At 42.1% G+C, this 22,648-nt stretch overlaps 1 protein-coding gene across 1 annotated transcript; it reads left to right on the top strand.

Annotated features, from left to right (window-relative positions):
* The first annotated feature begins 9,492 nt into the window (after positions 1-9,492).
* LOC120574793 (keratin, type I cytoskeletal 13-like) lies at positions 9,493-21,234 on the top strand. The gene is made up of 8 exons (XM_039825245.1): positions 9,493-10,001; positions 12,445-12,527; positions 14,848-15,004; positions 15,345-15,506; positions 15,734-15,859; positions 18,829-19,082; positions 20,790-20,815; positions 21,200-21,234. The coding sequence occupies exons 1-8, from the start codon at positions 9,570-9,572 to the stop codon at positions 21,217-21,219; spliced, it is 1,260 nt and encodes a 419-aa protein (XP_039681179.1). The 5' UTR covers positions 9,493-9,569; the 3' UTR covers positions 21,220-21,234.
* The last annotated feature ends 1,414 nt before the right edge of the window (positions 21,235-22,648 follow it).

Raw genomic sequence — 22,648 nt, 5'->3', positions numbered from 1 at the left:
TCCGCCAGTCGTCATGATTCGGCATGTTTCGGTGTAACGAAGAACAACTGCCAGGGTCATTAACATACTGATCAGCATTCACAAGGTGCTTTACATTGACTATTTATGGTTAAAAATGGGCGTGTAGTAGGGTTATAGTAAGGATCCTACGCACAGTTTTATAAATGAGACCCCTGGTCCTCATAGTGAGGAGCAAGAGCTCCCATTCCTCTGAGGGCTCCAGCAAACTAATAAATAATCAGACCATTTGAACATTTCTGTGAACATGAAATGGATCTTGCCTCTTGGCATGGCAACATTTGTAGACTGTTATCAAATAAGGAAATAAGAAATGTATGTATGTTTGAGTGCCTAGTCATCTTTAAACAACCGTTCAGGAACGAGTCGTTTTCAGTATAGCATTGCATAATTGCACTGGCAGTTAACATTACAGGTTACCGCAGTTATAGCTTATCACAGCCTATCACTCATCATGACGTTGCTCTGGCTCATCTGTACATCATGAGGTTGTTTACCTCTGGCCACATGGAGACAGCCGGTGTTGAGATAGCCACGGTACTGCAAATTCTGTTCAAACTACTCATCGACCGGCGCTGATGTGGAGGTGATATCTCTCTTTATTCTTCGGACAAACTTTTCTGTGTTGGGGGCCGAGGTGAATGAGTGTCCGTTGTGCGTGACTACCAGGATGGCCGGGTAGAACATGCCATAGCGGAGACTCATGGATTGTAGCTGCCTTTTCACCGCGTCGAAGAGCCGCTGCTGCCGGTGAGTTTTTGCTAGAATCGGACGCTGTAGTTTCCAAACTGCACTTCTCCTAGTCTTCGGGCTGCTCGCATAACTTTTTCTTTATAGTTGAGGAATCTCATAATTACCGCTCTTGGTTTTCTATCGTGGCCAGCAATAAGTCGTCCTATCCTGTGCGCTCTCTCGATGCCGGGAGGGTTGGGAAAGGTGTCCGTGCCAAGAGCTTTTGGTAGCCATCCTTCTAAAAAAGCACACGTCTTGGCCCTCAGCTTTTTCAGGGAGGCTGATGACTGTTAAATTGTTGCAATGTCCTCTATTTTCCTGCTCTTCTACTATCGTTTCCAGCGTGGCACATTTCTCTTTCAGATTTTTAATAGTGTTGTGCATAGCGTGTAGATTGTCCTCAGCCCTCCCAATTCTGTCTTCGGTTTCTGTTATCCTGTTAGCTTGGCTTTGTAATTCACTCTTGAGTCCATTTATCCCGGCTAACACATCTTCGAATTTATCTGAGAAGTCCTTTTTTATCGAGCGTATGGCGCTGAGGACCTCATTGCCGAACCCATCTGCTGTCACATCTTTAGCCTTCTCCTCTTCGCTAGCAAGACGTGCTAGCAGTAGCTTGTGAAGTAGCTGGTGTTTTCGATGTTGCTGAGCTTTGTTGGGCTGTTTTCTGAGACTTCCCAACCTTTGTATTGTCTGGCATTCTATTGTTTCAAGTATATGTGAAGTTTAAACTGTTTGCGGTCTCGTGAATAATTAGTTAAATAAGTTAGCTTTGGAGCCTCACCACTAGCACCACGCCATAACCGGAAGTCTGTGCTATGCTGGTTGATGTAATGACGCCGCCATTGATTATGGGAAGGTGTTTACGTAGGTTCAATGCAGTAGGCTGTGAAAAAGTGGACATGGAACTCGTGAGCAAAAAAAGTGTTGTTTGGCTCTTTGTCTTCTGCTCGTTAGCTAACGTTCGCTTTTTAATTTCACCCACCCAACATGCCTTCATCATACCCTGGTTCGAATGAAAATCATTCTCATTTTAGTCCTGTTAGCAGCATGGCTCTATGGATAGTTATGTCGGTCCACCGCTTTGTTCTAGTCTGAAATATCTCAACAACTACTATATGTGTTGAGATAACATATTATTCTGACATTTATTCCCCAGAGGATTCATCCATAGTGATCCTCTGGGTGTTTACACTTTTAGCTTTAAGTGAAAACATCTCATCATCTTTTGGATGGATTTTAATGAAATGTGGTTCAGACATTAATGTTCCCCATGTGATGAATTGTAGTAATTCTGACTTTCTGTCTAGCGTCATCATTAAAAGTATTTTCCCCATAAAACACCTTTTCTTGAAATTATTAGGTATTATCCTTATAAATAAACCACAGTGACATTAATAATTAGAGTAGATGTAGAAATGTAATCTTTGCGTCCACGTTGGGGTTTTGGGTGGTGAACCAGGGGAGACCTAGGATAATGGGGGATGCAGGAGAGGAGATGAGGTCAAAGGAAATGGACTCATGATGGTTGCCAGAGGTAAGGAGATGGAGTGGAGGGGTGCGGTGAGTAATAGTGGTGAGGGGTTGGCCGTTGAGACCGGAGGCATGAAGAGGGGTGTCCAAGGGAATCTGGGGATTGGAGAGTTGACGGGTGATTTCAGAGTCCAAAAACTTTTCATCAGCCCCAGAGTCTACCAACGCCCCCAGGGTCCCCATCACTACTGGCAATCCAGATCTTTTGGGCGAACTGGGCATTTAGAGATAAAGTGACTGGGGTTTCTGCAATAAATACAAATGCCCACAAGACAGTGGCGTTCGCATTCTTCGGTGGATAGGCAAGCGCGGCCTAATTGCAGGGGCTCAGGTGGAGGTGGAGAAGGGGGAGCCGAAGGAATGACTGAACATGACCCGCGATGATGGAGGGCAGGCCCGGGATGAGGAGGAGCCACGGGGCGCACGCTCTCTCTCTCTCCTGGATGCAATTATCTAGCCTCCTGAGAACCGAGGAAAATTTTGTTTTTCCTAATCATATTTTTATGATTCCATACCTGTTTAAGGTTAAAAAAAAACATCTTACAATTACATTTTTTAAATTTTTATTTATTTACAGGATGTCCACTGTAGTGGACAACAGGATCATTTGATTACGAAAAAAGATAAATTTAGTAGATGTGGAGTCATTATTTACATGAAGATAGTCCTGATGTCCACTATAATTGACATTCATAAAAGATACATAATGTAGTTGCTATCAGAACTCAATATATGATTCCTAACACCTTAATGAACAAGAAAATATATGATTATCATAGTAACAAAACCATAGACAAATAATATTTGACTCATCTCTTATCTTTCCATAAAATGTGCTTGTTCCTGTGCTGTCCATTTTGGATTGAAAGATAGAGGCGGTTCCCGGCCTCCCAGCCAATCAAATAACACATCAGTGAAAAGCCCAAGATGTCCTCTGTACAGTACAGCAGGAACTAAGAGACTTCCACAAAAGATTCCAAGGAGAGGAATGAAACTCAAATGTCCACTACAGTGGACATAAGTTAATGGGCTGGGTCTCAGGAGGCTAGACCAAAGGCTGTCTCAATGAGGTCATTGAGATCCTCCGGTGGCTAATAGGTCTTTCGTCCACTCACTGAGTCCGGCCAGGAACGTGTAGCGGAGAACCGGACTGACCAGCTCGATCTAGCGGCCAAAATGCGGAAGTCAACCGAGTACTCCGCGACGCTGTGATCCCCCTGTCAGAGAGACATGAGCCGGGAAGCCGACTCCGCCCCCCGTACAGGGCGATCGAACACCCTCCTCATCTCCTCCACAAGGGCACACTGCACAAGAAACCCCTTGCAGGTTCCCAGCATGCCAGAGAATTTATCGGGGCGTGAAGCAGGGGACTCGAGGGAAGAAGAGGTGACAGATAGCGGAGCTGAATTAGTAGCAGAATTCTGAGGTGGGGAAGCGAAGGATAGGATAGGATGGCGAGGGACTGATAGTCAGGGTAGTATGGCGAGGGATGGTGAAGGACTGATCCTTGGGGTAGGATGGCGAGTGATGGCGAGGGACTGATAGTCTAGGTAGGATAGGATAGGATAGGCTAGGCAGGTGTGTACGGCAGGGGAGGTGATGATGGGATGGCAAACAGGTGCGCATCGTCAGATGGCGGCATTAGACCGGAGGAGAGGGGGAGAACACAGAGGAGGCACAGAGAGGGGCAGGACCAACAGAGAAACTAATTGTGTTGATTTAATTTACAGGAGTCCCGTATAGGAAACAGGAAACATCACTGCCTCTATCTCTGCCACAGATTTGGATTGCCACTCCCTCCTGCAGCATCGGTCTCCATCTCTGTTGCTTCTGGTAATCCACATTCAGACCCACAGCACGCTTGTTGTTCTGTGTTGGTTAGTTCCATAGATTCGTTATCCATGTCTATCTCTTCATCCTCCTCTTGCTCATTTTGTTCTTTCTCTTCCTCATATTCCTCACTGTCCTGTCTTTCTCCCTGGTGTGCTGGCTCAGATGTGTTGCTAACATGCTAGCAGTATTAGCGCTAATGCTAGCTGAAGCTGCACTTGATTTTAAAACAAATCAGTCAGTTTGCACCATTTTTCAATGTCAGCCAACAGTGCTCTCTTATATTTCTCTCTCTTTTTCTCCCTTGTGTCGCTTGATGCCTCCATTTTTGTCAACAGTATAGCTTCTAACTTCCAATTTTCAACTTCCAATAACCACGCTGACGCAGACCATAGACAGTAGGCTTATATATAAAGATGCAGATGTGGTCTATGGGTCTACTCAATTCTGTCTTGAAATTCCCAGAAGGCATTGCTTCTTTTCAATTTTTGCAAACAAATATTCAAAAAAAAGAAAAGCAGGTAGATTTATTTTATTTCAAACCATGCACGTTTACGTTTTTGAACATCTGATCTGAATAAGTAATTTTGCTACAAAACAATACAGACTGATGTAAAAGTTTGTGACTGTAGAGGGTAACCATGACTGTGATATCAAGAGATTCATACATGGTATAAATAATGATCAGATTACACTATCACTAGGTGTTAAGGATTTGGACAAATTTGGCTATTGTTTAGCCAAAGAACTTCATTATTGATGTTTGAAAGGGGGCCGAGAGAAAATATATGGGCCGCTGTTTATAATTAAATTCAATCATGCGGCTCTCTGATTGGCCGGCCGGCCCAAACGGCCCATGAGGGCCCGCGGCCCCTCTGGCATCTGCCCAAATGCCAGATTACCAGTCCGTCACTGGCTTAGACTAAGGAGCTCCTTGTGGGTGAGAGGGCCTGTTTCACAAAAGCAGAATATATAAATCCAGGATAACTGATAAAGCGAGGCTTGACCTAGTCTAATCTGTGCATCCTGCCTTGGTGCGTTTCACGAAGGCCGAGCCAGGCTGAGGAGGAGAGACTAGGTCGAGTCAGGCTGAAGTAATTCAGAAAGATGCAAGTTCACAGCTTTCCTCAAAAGACCATGAGGTCGATCACAGATTTATGCCAAAATGGAGAAGACGCGTTGTACATACTTTACACAGAGTGAGCAGCAGCTTCTTGTGGAAGTATGATGACGTGAAATACATTGTTTGTATAAAAAGAAAAGAAACACGGCCGCTGTAATGAAACAGCGAGAGAAAGCGAGGCAGACGATCGCAGACCGACTGAATTTGTAAATAGCCTAAATATATACATTAACTGACCTCTGATCTGAACTGAAACTGTCATAATCATACCATTCAAGGATTAGGCTACTAATCACTTGCACAAATTAACAGTTGTACTCTTTGCCTTAAAAGTAAGCAGAAGATAATGTTACTCAGGAAATTTACCATGAAGATCCATTTTCTACAACGCTAGAATATGATGCGTAAATATCTCTTTCACTCTGTTTCTCTCTCTCTCTCTCATGGGCTAAAATATAAATTTCCTAAGTCATATTAACTTTCACTGCTTTCTTTTAATGCAAAGTGTACAACTGTTCATTTTTGCAAATGACAGTGACTCACTGAATGGTTTCAGTTAAGAGCAGTAGTTCATAAATGTATATTTTTAGATATAGCCTATCATGAAGTCTGTCCGCTATTATCTCATATTATATGCCTTGCTCCCTCATATATATTGACATAGAAAATAAAGACACTGAAGAAATTGGACTCTAAAATCTAGAAACTATAAAGATAATTAAGTGATAAATTCCATGCACACTGGAAACATGAATGGAACAGAGTATATTCATCAGTTATTTCCCCCCAGCAAAATATAAGGTAAAAAAACATTTCCCTGTTGTTACATGAATGTACAGTAGCATACATCACTAGATAGTTACTGGTCCAGTGAACTAAAACTATCATTTGGGAGGATTGTACAATTAGGAAATGTTTTTTAAAATTGTACAATCCTCCCAAATTATAGTCCCAGTTTACTGGACAACACAAATTGTGTGCTAAGAATGCCAAATACAATGCAAACATGAACCATATTGTTAAAGAATAATAAAAAAATTAAAAAAATAAACTAAAATAATTCAAGGTGCAGTGGTCAACTATAGAAATGTACAGCATTGTATGTATTGCCCTTAGTAACAGACTTCATTTAAAACACATTTGAAATGTTATCAGCCTTTTCTAATGATCTCAACAACTGCCATCATATATTCATCAAACTTCTAACAACAATATGAACAGCAGTCTTCATACAGCAATACAACAGTAATAATGTCACATGAATAATTATAAAAATAATGGTCACAACTTTAAATAATAACAGTACTTAAATGAACAGCAATATGCACCTGTTGTATTTTAATCCAGGCTGATAAGAACAGGGTAAAACTACTGCTGGGTGGTCAGAAAAGTTAGCCTGGTCAGGAGCAGGCTAGCTGCACAGAATAAATCTCCAAGGTGATTTATGTTTACATAAACATGTTTACAATTACAGCTACTTTATTTTATATTTGACATTTATAAATCAATGGTGTCCTGGCCAAGAAAGCAGCAAAGTTACACGTTGATAACGTACATACATACAATAAAATACAAATGGTACAGAGTAAACACTAAAAACATATCCACCTTAATGAAATCCAAGGTGCAGTGGGTACTGTTTAAATAGGTTAGCAGTATCTTTCCATAGGTATTGAGATACACCTACTGCACTGGGAAATATAAGTTATTTGAATAGATTCCAGTTTTACTTGGTAGCTTCTGAACCATGTCTTGCACAAATGATATAACAGATAAACATAACAAAATCAGGTAGGCATTGATGCATTTAACAGAAAGACCTTCACTCAGGCTAACAAGTTTTATGGTATGCATTTATTTGATTTTATTAACATTTAATGTATTATTTTTACAACAGCAATTTGATCCATTCAAATGACCATAACTCTGTGGTTACAACAAGCTCCCCGACCTCAAAATAAGTTATTTGTCATTGTGTTAGACACAAAGAATTGCCTAGAGCAGTGTTTCTCAAATGGGGGTACTTTGGAGGACTGCAGGGGGTATGTGTCCCCTAGGGGTACTTTGGAGGACTGCAGGGGGTATGTGTCCCCCTAGGGTTACTTTGGAGGACTGCAGGGGGTACGTGTCCCCTAGGGGTACTTTGGAGGACTGCAGGGGGTACGTGTCCCCTAGGGGTACTTTGGAGGACTGCAGGGGATACCTGTACCCCTTGTTTTTCATTTCCAAGGCTGTAGTTACTTCTACTGTCTTTTTTTCTCCAAGTTTGTCGCTTTTTTCAGAGTTTTTGTCGCTGTTTTTGAAGTTTTTTGACCTATTCTTGCATTTCTTCCTTACTTTTTTCTTCAAAGTTTTTGTCTCATTTTTCAATGTTTTTGTCACTTTTTTCTAAGTTTGTCGCTTATTTTAATTTTTTGTCACTCTAGTCGCCCTAGTGTTGCCTTCCTTCTTTCCACTGTGTCTCTTTTTTCAAAGTTTTTGATACTATTTTTGACCTATTCTTGTCTTACTTTCTTCTTTCTACCGTCTATTTCCGAGGTTTTGTCTCCTTTTGTCATCAGCTCCAGGTCCAAGGCTGTTGTTCATAGGCGTCGATTTCGGTGGGGACGGTGGGTACGCGTACCTACCAGATTTCGTCATGAGTTATTTTGTACCCACCACTTTTTTTTAAAACCTCGAGCTCGAACTCTGCCTGTCGGGACATTCTGCTTAACGTGAAAACAGCTTAACGTGGTTTAATGTACCTCAACAACGATCAATGATCACCAACTTTCTCATGGCCATATCTTGTAATGAACACTTAAGCCTGTCAAAAGAACTAAACCGAAACCCAACGGGTAGACTCAGTACAGTTGAGACACTTTTTGCGTTTCGATTTTTCACACAAAAATAGACACTGAAAAGAAGTGAGTCTCAATATGAGAGAGAAATCTGGTAATCATTGATCATTGTTAACGTACATTAAATCACCACGTTTTTATTAATTAATAAGCTACAGGACAGCGTCTTTCACAACATGACCTGCGTGAAAGAGAGAGAAAAAAAGTAGGCAATGTGCATTGTACCCAGCACTTCTGGAAATGTACTTCCGAATGCTTCTGTGTCCCCAGCACATTTCAAACCAAACTGACGCCCATGCTGTTGTTTAGTAAATCTATTGCTGACATCGCTGTATTCTTCCTCTTCATAAAGACTTTTTTTTCTACAAAAAAATAATTTGCGCTGGTTTAAAAACACTGTTCAAAGGGGGAACATTATTGAAAAAAGCTTGATAACCACTAGGCCAGGGGTCTTCAACAGGGGGTCCGGGATCCCTGGGGGGTGTCCTCAGAGTCAATGCAGGGGGGCCTCCAAATTCAATCCAATCCAATAAAGTTTTTAAGTTTTTTCAAAAATAAAAAAGTCTTAACATGAATCCAACATATTATTTGCAAATATAAATCCCCACTGATAATAGGTATACTGGCCTATAGGCAAGGTAGTCACTAAGGCACAGATACAGTTCATTTTAAGGATACACTGTGTATATTTAACATTAAAACATGATTGATAAAATCATGCCAACATATATTAGGCTATTTTAATAGCCTATGCAAACAAATGTATGAAGGCTTTAGGCCAACCTACATGTTATTGTAGGCCCAGTTTAATGTGCAACTTAATTTTCTATGTAGCAGGGGGTACCTGTTCCATCTCTCTTTCAGTTAGGGGGGTCCTTGGCTTAAAAAACGTTGAAGACCCCTGCTCCAGGCAATTCTTTGTGAATGCTGCCAGTCTGTCAGTTGGGCTCTGCCCTCTTAGTCTGAGCATTCCATCCCATACACACCAATGTAAAAATAGAGCTTATTTATTAGGGATGCCATCAGTTACCCAATTTATAAAAACTCTAATAACAGATTGAGGTTATTCTGAGGAAGGCTTTTCTTTTTACCGCTGTGGAGTGATTGATTGCTTTTGTTATGCTGGCTGGGCGTGAACTGTAAATCTAAATGTCACCTGTGTCTGAACTCGCCCTGCAGATTTAATCTCCTCGCTCTTTGTAGGAAATGAGAGATGGCGTGACGAAGCCTCTCAGCACATACAGGCGATTGTATAAGTGGATTCTACATTCCTCAGACACATCCACGGCCCGTTAAACAAGTTAAACAAGTTAAACAAGGACAGGTGTCTCCTCCCAGGCTTGGCAAGCGCTCGCCATCCTTTCCCTCCGCCTCTTCACAAAACTCACACAGTATAAAACATCAGCCGCTCTATCAGAGTTTCTTCACTCCCTCCTGAGTATCTGAAGCAGATAGACAGCTTTCACTCTTCAACGCCAAACAGAAAGACCAGAATGTCTTCCTACTCCCAGTCCATCAGCGGTGGCCGGGGCAGTGGCTACATGCGCAGCAGCAGCCGATCCATGTACGGAGGATCTGGAGGCTCTGGCGTCAGAATCTCCTACGGTGGCTCCACCATGTCAATGTCTGGTAGCAGCGGCGGCCGCGGTGGAGCTGGCTATGGCTTCGGCTCTGGTGGTGGAGCGGGAAGTGGCTTTGGCTTTGGCGGCGGAGGAGGCAGCGGCGTGGACATCTCCACCAACGAGAAGGCCACCATGCAGAACCTGAACGACCGCCTGGCAACCTACCTGGACAAGGTGCACAAGCTGGAGACGGCCAATGGCGCCCTGGAGCTGAAGATCAGACAGTTCCTGGAGAGCAAGGTCGGGCCGTCGGCCAGAGACTACAGCGCCTTTTACATCACCATCGCAGAGCTGCAGGGGAAGGTAGGCTCACCGGGGACACCCCCAAAACTGTCTGCATGCAACAACAGGAAGGTGTAGAATAATCCTTAGGGATGGGAATCACCAGAGGCCCCACCAAATGAAATTATAGATAAGATAAGATAAGATATACTTTATTGTCCCAGAATGGAAATTTGTTTTGGACTCTTGGTTATGCAACACAAAATACAGGAAATAAGCATAAGATGGTATAGGTATATGTATATATATAGTAAGCATATTAACTACTCTTTTCAGTTTCTGTTTTTAATTGAACAACCCAGTCGGCTACATTCTCCGCAATAAGATATTGCACAACTAACATATTGCCCAACCCCAATAGCCTACACAATTATTGTGATATTCTGTGATATATTGCAACATATTACCTTGTTTCCAACATCAAATTATGTTGCCAAAGAAAAACTTTGTCAACATGTGTTTTATTTGATCAGATGAATATCTGTGTCAGTTATCCTGGCTCAATTTAGCCTTGACTCGGTTTCACAAAAGCAGAGGCACATAAATCACCATGGAGATTTATTCTGTGCAGCTAGCCTGCTCCTGACCAGGCTAACAGCCAGGATTTATTTAATCCTGGAGCCTTTTCTGATTACTCAGCAGTGGGTTTACCTTATTGTTATCAGCCTGGATTAAAATACAACAGGTGCATGTTGCTGTTCATTTAAGACTTAAAATTAAGTTATTATTTAAAGTTGACCCTTATTAATGTGACAGTCATTTTTACTGTTATATTACTGTATGAAGATTGCTGTTCATATTGTTGTTTAGAAGTTTGATGAATATATTACTGCAGTTGTTGAGATAATTAGAAAAGGCTGATGAAGTTGCCAAATGTGTTTTAAATGAAGTCTGTTACTAAGGGCAATATATAAAGTGTTGTACATGTGTGTTTCTATGGTGGACCAATGCACCTTGAATTATTTTAGTTGATTAATTTGTTTGTATTCTTTAATGACTATAATTTGGGAGGATTATACAATTTTAAGAACATATCCTAATAACAAATCTCCCAAATGACAGTCTTAGTTCACTGAACCAATACGTAACTATCTAGTGTAGACCACTCAGATATTCAGATATTCAGATAACAACAGGGAGAGGCCACCTCAATGGTTTTTAGACTTTTATTTTGCTGGGGGGAAATAACTGATGAATATACTCTGTTCCATTCATGTTTGCAGTGTGCATGACATTTATCACTTAATTATCTTTATAGCTTCTAGATTTTAGAGTCCAATTTCTTCAGTATCTTTCTTTTCTATGTCCATATATGAGAGAGCAAAGCATATAATACATAAAGAAGGACATTTAAAAGTAACACAATAAATAAAAAAGACACGTGAGAAAAAGCGTGGCAGATAATAGCATACCAACTAAATTATATGTCTAAAGATATACATTTATGAACTACTGCTCTTAACTGAAAGCATTCAATGAGTCACTGTCATTTGCAAAAACCAACAGTTGTACACTTTGCAGTGAGCAGTAGAAGTTAATATGACTTATGTAATTTATATTTTAGCCCATGAGAGAGAGGGAGAAACTGAGTGAAAGAGATATTTACGCATCATATGCATTGTAGAAAATTGATCTTCATGGTAAATTTCCTGAGTAACATTATCTTCTGCTTACTTTTGCAAATGATTAGTAGCCTAATCCTTGAATGGTATGATTACGAAAGTTTCAATTCAGAGCAGTGGCCAGTAAATGTATATTTTTAGGCTACATACGTATTCATGCGGTCTGAGATCGTCTGTGAAGCTTTCTCTCGCCGTTTCATTACAGCACCCATCTTTCTTTTTTACAAATAATGTGTTTCATGTTATCATGCAGTACTTCCACAAGAAGCTGCTGCTCACTCTGTATGAAGTATGAACGTGTAAGAAACCAAAAGGGATAAATGTATAGATTGATTGGTTTCCTGATGTCGTCCCTCTATCTTGATAGATAATCAGGTACTTCTCCGTCCGTCTATGTGGATGGAACTTTAAAATATTAGTAGGTTATTGGGGTTATGTTAGTGGTAGGGCATAGGGTTGTTGAATTGTTCAATATGTCATTATGTACTGCATAGGTTATGTGGAAATGTGTCAGTTGTGCAATATGTAGGCTATTTGGGTTGTGCATTATGTCAGTGCATTGTGTCATTTTGTGCAATACATACAGGGTTGTTCAATTAAAAACTGCCACTGAAAGGAGGAGTTAATGTGCGTAATATATATGGACCTGTCTAATGTATATGAGGGCATGTTTTGTGTTGTATGAGAGTATGTGTTGAGAGATGCTTATTTTCTGTATTTTGTGTTTTTTTTTGTAAAATTCCAAAACAAAATTCCCTTCGGGGACAATGAAGTATATCTTATCTATCTTAGTAAGTCTGGATGACCATGAAAAGCTGACAGTATTCCTTTTCCTCTCCCAGATCCAGGAAGCTACCAGGATCAACAGCCGCATCTACCTCAACATCGGCAACGCCAAGCTGGCTGCCGACGACTTCAGGATGAAGTAAGTCGATTCATTCATTCATGAGTCGTCACACTTAGCGTTGATTTATGGTCCTTGAATCTGTGTCGGAGGTACCACTGCTAGACCTATATATGCAAGGTTAGGTATAGGTTGGGTTTTGTTTCTGTTACCGGTGCCTAAACTGATTTAAAAAGAAAACAAGAGCACAAAATGACAGTCAACGACATTAAAGAACGTCTTTGCTACGCTGTATGGTTAAAATTGTATCTTAATTTAGCTGCAGAGAGTTGTACATCCCAGCAGGTCTGGATCATTAATGGAAAAGCAACGGAAACTAAAGGACGCAAACGGAGAGAGGGAGAAGTGTGGCATTTCTCCCTCTCCTTTTTAAATTAAACTAATGTCACTGATCATCGTTTTCTGCTCTTCTTTTTTAAAGCACCGCTATCGGAAAAAATTCCAAACAATACCCTAAATATATTAGCACTTCCTCCTCTTCTGGGGGCGCGCTGAGCAGCTAATCCTAAAAGAACTACTACTTCAATAATCAAAACTGAGGTAAAAGCAAACTGTTGTTTCAAACAAACAGTTTGAAACAAACAGTTTGAAACAACAGAGACAGAATGCGTCTCATACTCTAAAAGCCACGCACACCGGACGGGAAAACAACTCTCCGCTGACTTGTATTGTGTGAAGGTTTCCACCTCTTTATTCCATCTTCTAGCAAACAACAGAAACATTTCTAAAAGCTGCTGTGTGCTGCTATGAACTAACAACAATGTAACATTATAAAAACATTGATTTTTTTTTAGAAAAAACATTGATTGTTTTTAGAAAAAACATATATTTTTTTAATATTTTTAGAAACGTGTCAAAAAGCTGCTGTGTGCTGATATGAACTGCCAACAATGTAAAGAACCGAGAACTAAAGTTTTTATAAGCTGCTGAGCCGAAAAACTAGGCTTTTATGAAGACAAAAGTGAAAACAGATCAGCAGAGAGAATGGAGACACACTAAACTAACGTTACGTCTGACGTTTGCAGCAAACATTTAGTTACCAAGTCAAACATCCAAATGGCAGTTTTAGGCTCACTATATGTCTGTTAACTGTTAACAGTTAAGCTGACACACGTAACATCAGACATGATGTTACCTTAGCATCTTCCCATTCTTCCTGCTGATTCCTTCGTTCTGGGTTCTTTACATTGTTGGTAGTGAATATCCAGCCCGGTCCCAGGGCAGTTTGTGAAATGGTCACGTTATTGAATCTATTGATTCGTGGACAGGACATGATAATATCGTTTTTTTGGTGTGATGATTACGAATTTTAAAGCAATGTATTTCAATGGGAAGCATATTTCGTGATCACCGAACGATTACTGTAGCGAGTAGTATTGATAAGGCGAAAGTCCGCACAGGAAGGTTGGTCAGGGTGGTGGATGGGTCAAACATCACAGGACTTTCACCCAGGAGACCGGGGATCGCGTCCCGCGTGTTGCAGTTCCTTTCCTCGTTATTTTCATCCTATCCACAACCTTCCCGCTGTTGTCGGCGTCTCCTGCGTGTGACGGTTCCTTTCCAAGTTATTCTGTTCCTAACCACAACCGTCCCGTTTCATGTCCCCTTTGTTGTGTACCCCTGCGCCTGGGGATCCCGTCCCGCGAGTGGCGGCCCGTCCCGTTGTTGTGACCAGTGTGTGGCGTTGCGTTTCCCTGTTGTTGTGTGCCCCTGTGCCTGGGGATGCGCCCGTGGCGGTCCGTCCTGTTGGTGGCTGCGTGTGGCACCTCATTTCCCCTTTGTTGCGTCCCCTAGAGCAGGTTCGAAAATCGCGACCTCTACACGTTCAAAAATCGTGACATATACACTAAATAAACGTCAAAATCATGACCTGTACACAAAGTAATAAATCAAAATAACGTGACTATTTCACGAACTGGCGTGAGACCGGGTTCTATCAGCACACAGCAGCTTTTAGACATGTTTCTGTTGTTTGCTAGCAGACAGAATAAAGAGGATGAAACCTTAATGCAATACAAGTCATTGGAGAGTGGAGAGAAAAATTAGGTATAATGTCATTTACATTAGGCTTAATTACCATGAATTTAAAAAAGCGTGGAGAAAAGTGCCAAAAACATTGGAAAAAACTGCTAAAAACATTTCATTTTCAATTTTGACCCAGAAAGACCAAACATTCATGGTGGACAGGAAGAAAACACAAGGGTTAAATGCGCTCTGTCTCTATAGACACACAATAGAAACAATACTCTTCTCCCTCTTTGTTTGCGTCCTTGGCCTGCTTCAGCGAGCTATATTTTGGGGGGAAACTGATTTTGAAATGAATGCTTTGTTTTCCCTGCAGGTTTGAGAACGAGCTGGCCATGCGTCAGTCGGTGGAGGCCGACATGGGCGAGCTGAGGAGAGTCCGGGACGAGCTGACTCTGAGCCGGACCGACCTGGAGATGCAGATCGAGGGTCTGAAGGAGGAACTCATCGTCCTCAAGAAGAACCACAAGGAGGTGAGAGCGCTGAACGATCTCTGTGAGTCTATCGGGTATTTCAGAGCTAGGCCAGATTACAGCTGTATTTGTTGCATTTCTCAATGTTTTTGTCGCTTTTCCCAATGTTATTGGCGGGGTTTTCTGACATTTTTGGGGGGCTTTTTATTTTCTTATTATATTGAACTTTTCTTTACTCATCTGGACTGCTGGCATCTGCCTATACTGCCTACACCACGGACTGGCCCTGATTGGGGGCCCTGGTCTGGTCTGGTTTGATGCGTCTCCCCTGGTTTCATGGGTCTCCTCTGGTTTCATGGGTCTCCTCTGGTTTCATGGGTCTCCGTGTGTTTGTGTGCAGGAGCTGCTGGCGATGCGAACACGGATGAGCGGCCAGGTGAAGGTGGAGGTGGATGCCACTCCGGCCGTGGACCTCGAGAAGGTCATGGAGGAGGTCAGGGAGCACTACGAAACCGTCACCAACAAGGGCCGCAAAGAACTGGAGAACTGGTTCCAGTCCAAGGTAAGGGGCATAGGTATAGCTGCCCCACTTTTGGTTTTAAAACTCCCGTCTAAATATTTTAGAATAAAAAGTTGAATATTTTTAGAATAAAAAGTTGAATATGTAAGGAAAAGGAAAGAAAAAAAAGATGGAATAATTAAAGAAAAACGTCTGAATATTAAAAAAAGGACATTTTTTTAGAACCCATGTAGTTCCAGTGTGAACGCGCCTGCTGTTTCTCTCTCCAGTCAGAACAGCTGAACAAAGAAGTCGCCGTCAGCACAGAAACTCTCCACTCGTCCAAATCAGAGATCACAGAGCTCAAGAGAACGCTGCAGGGCCTGGAGATCGAGCTACAGTCGCAGCGCAGCATGGTGAGAAAGTAACTAAGTACATAAATACATATACTCCAGTACTGTACTTGAGTCCAAATGTTGAGGTACTTGTACTTTATTTCAGTCTTTTCTTTTCATGCCACTTTCTACTTCTACTCCGCTACATCTCAGAGAGAAATATTGGACTTTTTACTCCACTACATTCATCTGTTATAGCTTTAGTTACTAGTAGGGTAACCAGATGTCCCGAAAAATTCGGGGCAGTCCCGAAATCCAAGCAGTTGTCCCGAATCCCGAATCCTGCCCTAATTGTCCCGAAAATTAGAAAAAAGTCTCAAAAGCAGACTCAAGTAATTTTTTTTTTTTTTTTTTTTTTGACTCTCGGTTAGTTCTGGTATGATAGAACATAAAAAACTGTCCATGCATTGAGGCGTCCTGCAGCCAGCTCCCCTCGGCTGCTCATTGGCTGCAAGTTGCAATAGTATGTATAGGCAGCTATAGGCGCGAATTTTCATTCATTCATTTTTGAAATGGAGGCTCAGGCTGGTGTCCCCGGACCCGATCAAGATCAACACATAGCTAAAAAGCAAAAACGTCTCTGCAGATACCGGGAGGACTGGGTAGGGAAATACCCCTGGATTACTGCAGTTTTACGCGATGCAAACAAAGCGTTCTGCAATGTATGTAGGAAGGAGTTTGGTGTTTCACACGGGGGGGAGTCCGACGTCAGGCTGCATGCTAGCGGCAAACTACATACAGCTAACAGCACAACTGTACAGACCAACACGTTGGTCTCCTCGTTCTTTAAGCGGGAGGATGACTCCACGTATAATAAAATAGCTGCTGCTGAGCTGACATCTGTGTTCCACTGTGTGACCCACCAACAGTCATACAGATCGCTTGACTGTGCTATGAAGTTAACGCACCTGTACTCTGACTCCGGCTATAGCTAAACACATCTGCTGCGGTCGCACAAAAGCAGAGGCACTTGTCACAAACATACTGGCACCCTTGGCGTCCTGACTTCCTCCCCGAGCCTTTGAGTCAAAAGACATGTATTTTTCTATTGCAACTGATGCCTCTAACAAAGGCAATGTGAAAACATTCCCCATCTCTGTAAGATTCTGGACCCCCGAACAAGGCATCCAAAACAGGGTTCTGGATTTTTTTGAACAGGCAGCCGAGAGTGCAGATGCTGTCACAGCAACCTTACTGCAGAAGTTAGCAGAACACAAACTCAGCATCCATAACGTCTCGGCCTTCTCAGCTGACAATGCGGCTGTGAATTACGGCAGAAAACACTCCATTTACCAAAATCTAAAACAACAAAACAGCAAGATCCTGCCTGCAAACTGCCCAGCTCACATAATACACAATGCAGTAAAACGTGCCAGCAATGCACTGAAAACAGATGTCGAGTCTATAGTGATTAAGTCATTCAATCATTTCAGCTGTTCTGCCAAGAGAGTTACCACCCTCAAAGAAATGTTTGAATTTGCTGACATGGAGTATCTTACCTTGTTGCGCCACGTCCCGACACGCTGGTTGAGCCTACTCCCTGCAATTGACAGACTTATCAACACCTGGCCAGCTGTGCAGAGCTACTTCTTGTCGCTGGGAGGCGAAGAGTGCCCCCGTGTCATCTGGGATGCGCTCCGGGGTAACGAGCATGGAGAGGAAAATGAGTGCAGCGAGCTGGAGGCCACTCTCTTCTTCTTGCAAAATATTCTAAAGATTTTCTCTGGTGCTGTGCTGAGTCTTGAGAGTGACAGTCTCACCTCAGTTGAAGTGTATGCGCTGATGAACGGCCTCCGAACCAAACTCCAGCAGCGCAAAAAAGATGCTTTCTTCGGAGCAAAAGTTGACCGTGTCTTCGCCTCCTCCGTTACTCTGAGGGTTGACAGGCTCCGTGGAGACTTCATCAGCTTCTATGATACCGGCGAGCACAATACCTTGAGAAATGGTTCAACTTCTCCGAAACTGGGCACCTGTTCAACATCCAGTGTTTGAAACTTACGGGAAAAACAAGCCATCAGCTACCGGCAATTGACCACAGCTGTATCCGCCCTTCAGATGGATGAGGATCTCGACATGGATGAGCCTTTACAACGGAATTGTGCTCTGAAAGATGTCTTGCCAAATCTGGCGACAGACAGTCACCCTGTAGGTGAGCTTTGGGCCCAAGCGCTGAAGAGCAGTGTTCGTGCCCTCAGTATGCCAAACTGCTGTCCTTCGTCCTGAGCATCCCTGTGAGCAACGCTTACTCAGAGCGGTGTTTTCCTGTGTTTTCCATAATGAAAGGTGCCTGGTCTGATGTGGGAAACAGATGCTCATTTAACCTGGTCCGCAGCGAAATTAAAGTAAAAATGAATTTACAAATGAGCTGTGCAGAATTCCACAAAGACATCATGGGAAACGGAGGGGGCCGGCGGTAGTGAAATCCCTCTCGAAGCAATCTTAGGTAGGTAATATAGCTTTAGTGTATTACACTTTTGTTGTTTCTGTTGTTTTATACGCACAAAGAAAATACAACCTATTTGTCCCCTTTTTATGTCATAGAGTAGATGAAGAGAGCCAAGCGGATGCAGCGCCAGGGGAAGTGCAGGGGCGCACGATGAAGGAGGATTGGATAATTGATTGGATGTTGGTTACGAAGAAGATGATTGGATTGGATGTTGCCGCCCCCCCCGCCACCCCTCGTCCCGAATTTTACCCATTCTCATCTGGTCACTCTAGTTACTAGTTACTTTACACATTAAGATTTCCGTACACAAAGCACATGTAGTTTATTCTTTCTTTTTCTTTACTTTTAATACTTTAACCACATTCTCTTGATGATACTTACAGACTTTTACTGAAGTAACATTTTCACTGCAGGACTTTTACTGTAAGTAAGAGTATTTTAACAGTGTGGTGTTAGTAATTTTACTGCAGTAAAGGATCAGAATACTTTTTTACAGCGCTGTTAAAGTGTGTCTTTGTGCGGCCGTGAATCCTCTCTCCTGCAGAAAGCGTCGTTGGAGTCGACTCTGGCCGAGACGCAGAGCCGCTACGCCATGCAGCTGAATGGCTACCAGATGCAGGTGAGTGGTCTGGAGCAGCAGCTGGTGTCGCTGAGGGCCGACCTGGAGAGACAGGGCCAGGAGTACCAGATGCTGCTGGACATCAAGACCAGACTGGAGATGGAGATCGCCGAGTACAGGAGGCTGCTGGATGGAGAGGGCAGCGGCGGCGTTAGCGGTGGCAGCGGCAACAGCAGCGGGTGAGAGAAGCAAAGTGTTGATTCCCATTTGAAAAAGAAAAGGAAACAGAGAATTATTTTAACTTTACGGAACAAACGGAGCTACGTCTCATTCTGCTTCACAAGCGCAAACTTCAGGAAGTGAAGTAACGTCTGATTTTAACTGATGAAGAGAGCGGCAAACTACTCTGGCTACATCTACATCGCTACGTTCTTGTTTTTAAGCGGTGTTTTGAGCCAAAAGTAATCTCTGTGCACAGAAGTGTTTTTAGCTCCACTAGAAGAACTGGCATGGCATGAAAATGTCACTTTATGAGGTTTTTTAACATTAATATGCGTTCCCCCAGCCTGCCTATGGTCCCCCAGTGGCTAGAAATGGTGATAGGTGTAAACCGAGCCCTGGGTATCCTGCTCTGCCTTTGAGAAAATGAAAGCTCAGATGAGCCGATCTGGAATCTTCTCCTTATGAGGTCATAAGGAGCAAGGTTACCTTATTCTCGGGTAACTGAACCACCAACTACCACTGACCCGACGGAGCACCATGCGGAGCACCATGCGGAGCACCATGCGGAGCAACCGTAGCCGGCGTCGCAGAGCTCTGTAGCGGCTAAACATCTACTAACTGCCACTGATATGGCCAAGCTTTGACGGAGGTCTGTAAAGGCTTAAACAACAAGCAACTGTCTCGCTGCGCACAGAGCTCGTAGCCGGCCACTGTAGCAGTATCCTTATGAATAAACCACAGTCACAATATTAGAGTAGATGTAGAAATGTAATGTTTATGAATGTGTTTACTGCTGTTGCCAGGCAGCCTGCTTTTCTTTACCTCTCTCTCGACTTCTTCTCTACTACTTACTTATTCACAGATGATTTGGTTTGTATGCCCCCGTGATGTTTCAGAGAGTACTGCAACAAACAATGTGATGGGCAGAAAATGTCATATTTCACATTATGTTTTATGATATGGGAGGACATTAATGAAACCAGAGCAGATTAGTGATGTCTGTGTTTCCTATTATTTCTACATTATCTTCCCGTTCCTCTTAGATACCAGTGACCAGTTAAAGGCATACTATGCAGTTTCCGTTTTTATCAAACAGCTACCTCTAGAGTCGCTGTGGAGTACCTGTATTTAACGTTACTGTTGTAAATACCACTCACGCAGAGCCGTCTCTGCACTCACGGCCTGATGTAATTGACTCGTAAAAAGCACAATTTCAAGGTTCAGTCGGGAAGTTCACTGTTAGCCAGCTAAAGTTTGCTTAAGCACAGTACACACACGCTACGAAATCGGAACCAGACAAAGGACTACTTGATAAATACACCTCACAACACCTGAGTTCAGCTGGCAAACTTGATCGTGTGGCAAGCTAGCCAATAAAACATAATGCAATGTTCAACTGTGCAACTAGTGTCTTCCATAGAGGCTGCTTCTTATATGTTGTTGATGTATGTGACATTGTGCCATAAAGAAAGTCGTGATTCTTGCGACATTTGGCGGGGCGCCACCTCACAAACGTGCATTGCTGGTTTTGCCAGCGGCGTCCCCCCGTGCTCGTTTAACATCGAAATTGCTTTGAAGCTGTTATATTAAGGTACAAATCTTGCATAGTGTGCATTTAACTGAGATGAGTCTCTCTGACAAACTGAGGAACTGTGCATCATGTCTAACAGCAGTTAGGACTCATGTTGGATAGAAAATCATTCTGACTGTGTTTCTTCCTCCAGGGTGCAGAGGCGTGATCTGATGAAATGTAAGTTTGTTAGTTTCTTTAAATACACAGCTGATTATTCATTAGAACATTACTGACTACATGCGTCAATTTTAAACTTTATGTAAATGAACATCAGCACAGAATAAAACCTTCAGATTAGTCTGTGTTTTGGGTAACATTTTATAATAACCATCACTAATAAATGATAAATGAATAGTTAATTTAACTTAAGTTGATAGTTATTTTACTGTTACAATAACAACAAACTACAACTACTAACAATAAAATGATAATTAATGTTTACTAATTATTAGTTATGCTATAATTTATATTGCTCACATCATAATATTGTATATATTTAAGTATTTGTAAATGATTAATAAATCATATCAATTTTGTAATGATACATCTTCTGATGCTAAGCTAGTGCACATCATCAGTGATGTTCCTGATCTCATTGGGTGTTTCGGGTCTTTCGAAACATCAGACACCCTCCTTCAGGCGACACAGCTGAGGTCAATAAACATTATTTGGATGGTTATTATAAAGTTGTATCTGATTATAGTAACTTGTTAACGGTTAATACAGAGTTTTTAAAGCTCTAAATTATGTTATGTATTTATAATCTATAAACATTATTATTTAATGCTTTATAAAACAGTTATTAATTATTAAATTATTAAATATCATTTCATTAACAGTATAATAATTATTAACTAAAGTTTAACTAATGAGGTAATTATTAACTGCAGGTGTGTTGTGTTTTGTTCTCTCCGTCAGATTCCTGTGAACTGGAAGTGGACACAAACACAGTAAACGAAAAACTCAAACTGTCTGACAACAACAGGAAGGTGACATGGGTGGGAGAGGATCAGCCATATCCTGATCATCCAGACAGATTTGAATCCTGGTATCAGCTGCTGTGTAGAGATGGTCTGACTGGTCGCTGTTACTGGGAGGTCGAGAGGAGAGGAGATGTTTATATATCAGTGAGTTACAGAGGAATCAGGAGAAAAGGATACAGTGAAGACTGTGTGTTTGGATGGAATGATCAGTCCTGGAGTCTGATCTGCTCTGATGATGATGGTTACTCTGTCATGCACAATAAGATAAAAACAGCCCTCACTTCCTCCCCTGTCTCTAACAGAGTAGCAGTGTATGTAGACTGTCCTGCTGGCTCTCTGTCCTTCTACACAGTCTCCTCTGACTCACTGATCCACCTCCACACCTTCAACACCACATTCACTCAACCTCTTTATCCTGGGTTAAGGTCCTGGTCAGCTGCTTCCTCAGTTTCTCTGTGTCCTCTGTAGGAGGAGACAACTTCCTGTCCTGTGGTTTAAATGTTGATGGAGGACGAGGCTTCACTTTGGTTCATATTAGTCTCACTGATAGTGTCTTTAATGTCAGAAATGTTCTTCTTCTTCTTTAGTAATGTTGAAATGATCGCCTCAGGGATGAAAACTAGTTGTGTATAAACTGTGTTGACTTTGATTTTCACTTATTGGAGCAGCTTCAGCTGTTAGTGATTTATTTACATAAAGGTTTAAAGATAAAAAAAGATTTAATGAGTTCAGTTTCAGTTTGAAAATCAAAAGTATCAAATCAAATTGAAGAATAAAGATGTTTCCTTCACAATCTATCAGTCCAGGATTTCACGATGTCACAATCGAAACAATTCACGCGAATTAAACCAATCACCATGAACTTTGTGCGTCTCGCAATTTTGACCAATAACCGTAACGTTTTTGCAAATTTGACTTATTTCAATAACCCGTGCCGCGCGACTTGAACCAATCTAAAGCCACTCTTTGTGTCAGTATGTTCCTCTGAGGCGTACTCTGAGAACCACTGACCAAGCGGGAGTGAGAA

The sequence above is a fragment of the Perca fluviatilis genome, chromosome 15 (genome assembly GCF_010015445.1).
Source record: "Perca fluviatilis chromosome 15, GENO_Pfluv_1.0, whole genome shotgun sequence".
Classification (NCBI taxonomy): Eukaryota; Metazoa; Chordata; class Actinopteri; order Perciformes; family Percidae; genus Perca; species Perca fluviatilis.
The sequence above is the reverse complement of the archived record's forward strand: the minus strand, read 5'-3'. Positions and strand labels throughout refer to the sequence as shown.

Excerpts from the sequence above, each read along its gene's own strand:
- LOC120574793 (XM_039825245.1), top strand. The coding sequence starts at position 9,570 with ATGTCTTCCTACTCCCAGTCCATCAGCGGTGGCCGGGGCAGTGGCTAC. Across the intron at positions 15,507-15,733 it reads AGAACTGGTTCCAGTCCAAG|TCAGAACAGCTGAACAAAGA; the intron begins GTAAGGGGCATA and ends TTCTCTCTCCAG. Across the intron at positions 19,083-20,789 it reads GGCAGCGGCAACAGCAGCGG|GGTGCAGAGGCGTGATCTGA; the intron begins GTGAGAGAAGCA and ends TTCTTCCTCCAG.